This window comes from Athene cunicularia (assembly GCF_003259725.1).
Source record: "Athene cunicularia isolate RWA chromosome 8 unlocalized genomic scaffold, athCun1 chr8_part1, whole genome shotgun sequence".
NCBI classification, from domain to species: Eukaryota; Metazoa; Chordata; class Aves; order Strigiformes; family Strigidae; genus Athene; species Athene cunicularia.
The window spans coordinates 1728901-1731890 of record NW_020799109.1 but is presented as its reverse complement, the minus strand read 5'-3'; the positions used below and the strand labels follow the sequence as shown (position 1 = coordinate 1731890).

The window sequence follows — 2990 nt, the reverse complement described above, 5'->3', positions numbered from 1 at the left end:
GGGTTTGGCACTGCTCGGGGCGGGGAGGGGGGTCTCCACACGCTCTGCCTGACCTTGCCTCCGCAGACCCTCCAGACCCCCCCAACAACCTGACCTGCAGCATCCACGAGTACTCAGGGCAGCTGGCGTGCACGTGGGACGCGGGGCGGCCCACCCACCTGCACACCCACTACACCCTCCACCTGCGCAGGTAAGACCCCACAGAACTGGGGGGGGCTGCGACGCGACGAACTGGTGCCCAGCGTGTGATGGGGGCGCGGCGGCCACGAACTGGGGTGACAGCAGGGCTGCTCTGCTGCTGGCGGCTGGGAGCGGGCGCCGTGCCCTAGTTACGCTTTCTAAAGCTCACACCTTCCTGGTCTCCTGCTTGCAAACCGCACGTTAAACCACGGGTTTAATTCTGCACCACGGACCTGGCCCGCTCAGCGCTGTCGGCAGCCCAGCGCACGTGGCATCCCATTGCAACGCCTTGCAAACTTGCATTTTTTGCAGATGCATTGCCTCTCTCTGAGCAAAAGGGCCTGCACAGAGGGTGCAGCAGGCAGTTTGCACCTAACGCTGCCCAAAAACGCTGAAACTGAAACTCTAGCAGAGCTCAAAAGAACCTGAAGCGTGTGCGCTGGCTGCTGCGCGGCGTGACGCAGCCCTTCCGACCCGGGATGCTCTCTGCCACGTTTGGCACCAAAGCCCCTGTGGCACAAGGCTGGCAGGATTTCAAAGTTAATCTGACTCAATTATTAAAGTCAAGCGCCTTAAATCCCGTCACACGTAGGTTTTGTGAGAAGCAATTAACCGCCTGCCTAAATTTGTTTGGGTTCGAACTTTGAGGAACTGAGAAAGTTGCCTTCCTGTACAGCCAAGACACAAACGCCCTGGAGAAACGTCAAGAAGCACAGGCCATTATTTTCTAGTTTGCTCTAAAAGGGACAAACTCCAGGTCTGGCGGTGACTGTGCCCCAGTCCCGAGCTGTGACCCCTCAAGAGCTGGGGTTGCCTTTCCAGCGGGTGCGCGATGCCGGGATGGGCTCTGACCGGGGCTGCCTTCTGCTTCCCAGCGTGGTGCAGGCTGCTGAGGAGGAAGATGCTGAGGAGGAGGAGGAGGTTTTCCCCGCGGGCTCACCAGTGCCGCTGAGCACCCTGGGCAGCGGGACCCGCTACTTGGCGTGGGTGCAGGCCAGCAACACGCTGGGTGCTGCCCGCTCAGCCCCTCGGCTCCTCAACCTGCAGGAGCTTGGTACGTCTGTCTGTCTGTCCGTCTGTGGGCTGCACCCCATGTCAGCCCCCCCGCTGCCGCCTCATGCTTTCCCGGTCCTCCCCGCAGTGGTGCCCGCTCTGCCCCTGGTCACCGGCGCCGAGACGATGGACACACCATCATCTCCCACCACCATCATCCACTGGAGGTGGCGGACGCTGCTGGAGAACGTGCGCTGCGAGGAGCGACACAAAGCCATGGGCACCCCGGAATGGCATGTGAGACAGCCCAGGACACCCCAAAACCTCCCCCCCATGCAGATCCACGGGCACAAGCTGCCCCCCCGTTAGGGCAGATGCCAGCTCTGGTCCTGCTGGAGACCCCTGAGCACCCACGGGCAGTGGGAGCATTTGGGGGCCGCTCAAAACCCACCCCTTGGCTTTGGGACTAGTGGGGGGCATGCACCCCCCGACACAGGCAGCTTTGGACAGCTGGTGCCCTTGGAGAGGGCAGACAGCCTTTTGGGTGGCTCTGCTTTTAAAGCAAAAAGAGCAAAATTCAAAATATTTCCCGACGTTATCTAGCTCTGCAAAGACAAGGCGAAAACTCCTCCGAGGACGGTGGCGCTTTGGCCGTCACCCCCACGCACTCGCAGACACAAACACACTCCGGGCGGCTCCACCCGGGTCCCTTTTGGAAACCTCCTCAGGCCCTGGCAGGGGCCGGATCCCAGCACCCACCAGAGTCCCTAGAATTACCGTGGTGTCAGAAGCCCAATGCGGTGACAGCCCGGGGGGCTCCCTGCACCCCCCCCAGCAGAGGGGACTGTGTGTGCACTGTGTCTTACAACAGCATCAGCCTCAAGAAACACGTGCTGGAGCCCAGCAGCGATGGAGACCCCCTTGGCAGGCAGCCCCCCCCCCACCGCTTCGCCAGCCCCGGGCGCTCACAGAGGACCGTGCTCATCCTCATCTGTGCAGAGGAGGAAGGCAGCGAGCACTGAGCACCCCAGCTCTGTGTGGGGGGACAGTGGTGGCAGGGGGGGTTTGGCTGGGTCCTGCTCCCCCCCCAGCACTGTGCTTGCCTTGCAGGTGGCGGCGTGGGACGACGCGGTGCAGCACGGGCCCCGGTCCCAGCACGACCTGCAGAGTAACACCCAGTACGTGTTTCAGGTGAGGTGCCGGCTCAGCCCCGCCGACAGCCCCTGGAGCGCCTGGAGCCCCCCCTTTCTCTACACCACCCCTGAGGCAGGTAAGCCGAGGCCCATCACCTCCTTGGGATGCTCCGGGGGTCCCAGGCCCAAGCTCCGGGACGCTCAGGATGACCAGTGACACCCGTCACCGTCCCCACGGCGCAGCCGAGGGCTGAGCACCCTCACTAGCGGCAGCTCGCCTCACGCCCTCCGAGGCCCCCGGCTCTGCAGCGGGTTGCAGGTTTTGGTGACTCCCGAGCCTGCTGCGGCATGGTGGGAGCTGCAGAGAAACCAGGGGGGGCTTTGCGGGCACAGGAGGAGGGCTGGGGCCCGCTCCCCCCCGGCGGCAGGGAGCACCCTTGCTCTGGGTGCAAAAGCCACACCAGCCCAAGGGTCTCACGAACCACAAATATCTGCTGCCGGGGGTCAGCTCTCGCCCTCTGCACCTTGGCTGCTGCCGCTGGCATGAGCTGAGATGCCGCCAGCTCTGTGACCGTGGGCCGGGCCCCCCCGGCGGCAGGAGGGGACGGGCTGGCTCCCGCGGCAGAGCCCCCCCGCGGGTGGGAGCCCCCCCCCACGTCCCACGCTTCCCCCCGCAGCCCCCGC

General features: G+C 64.3%; 2 protein-coding genes across 2 annotated transcripts in view; both read left to right on the top strand.

The window, feature by feature from the left end:
- LOC113482789 (interleukin-23 receptor-like) overlaps positions 1–2633 on the top strand; it is a 3749-nt gene extending 1116 nt beyond the window's left edge. The window contains exons 2-5 of the mRNA XM_026853850.1: positions 67–190; positions 1056–1234; positions 1322–1470; positions 2284–2633. Of these exons, the coding sequence (XP_026709651.1) occupies positions 67–190; positions 1056–1234; positions 1322–1470; positions 2284–2523 (692 nt within the window). The 3' untranslated portion in view covers positions 2524–2633. The remainder of the gene's footprint in view (positions 1–66; positions 191–1055; positions 1235–1321; positions 1471–2283) is intronic.
- Positions 2634–2654: 21 nt separating this feature from the next.
- Positions 2655–2990, top strand: part of LOC113482787 (interleukin-23 receptor-like) — a 9145-nt gene continuing 8809 nt past the window's right edge. The window contains exon 1 of the mRNA XM_026853849.1: positions 2655–2752. Within this exon, the coding sequence (XP_026709650.1) occupies positions 2655–2752 (98 nt within the window). The remainder of the gene's footprint in view (positions 2753–2990) is intronic.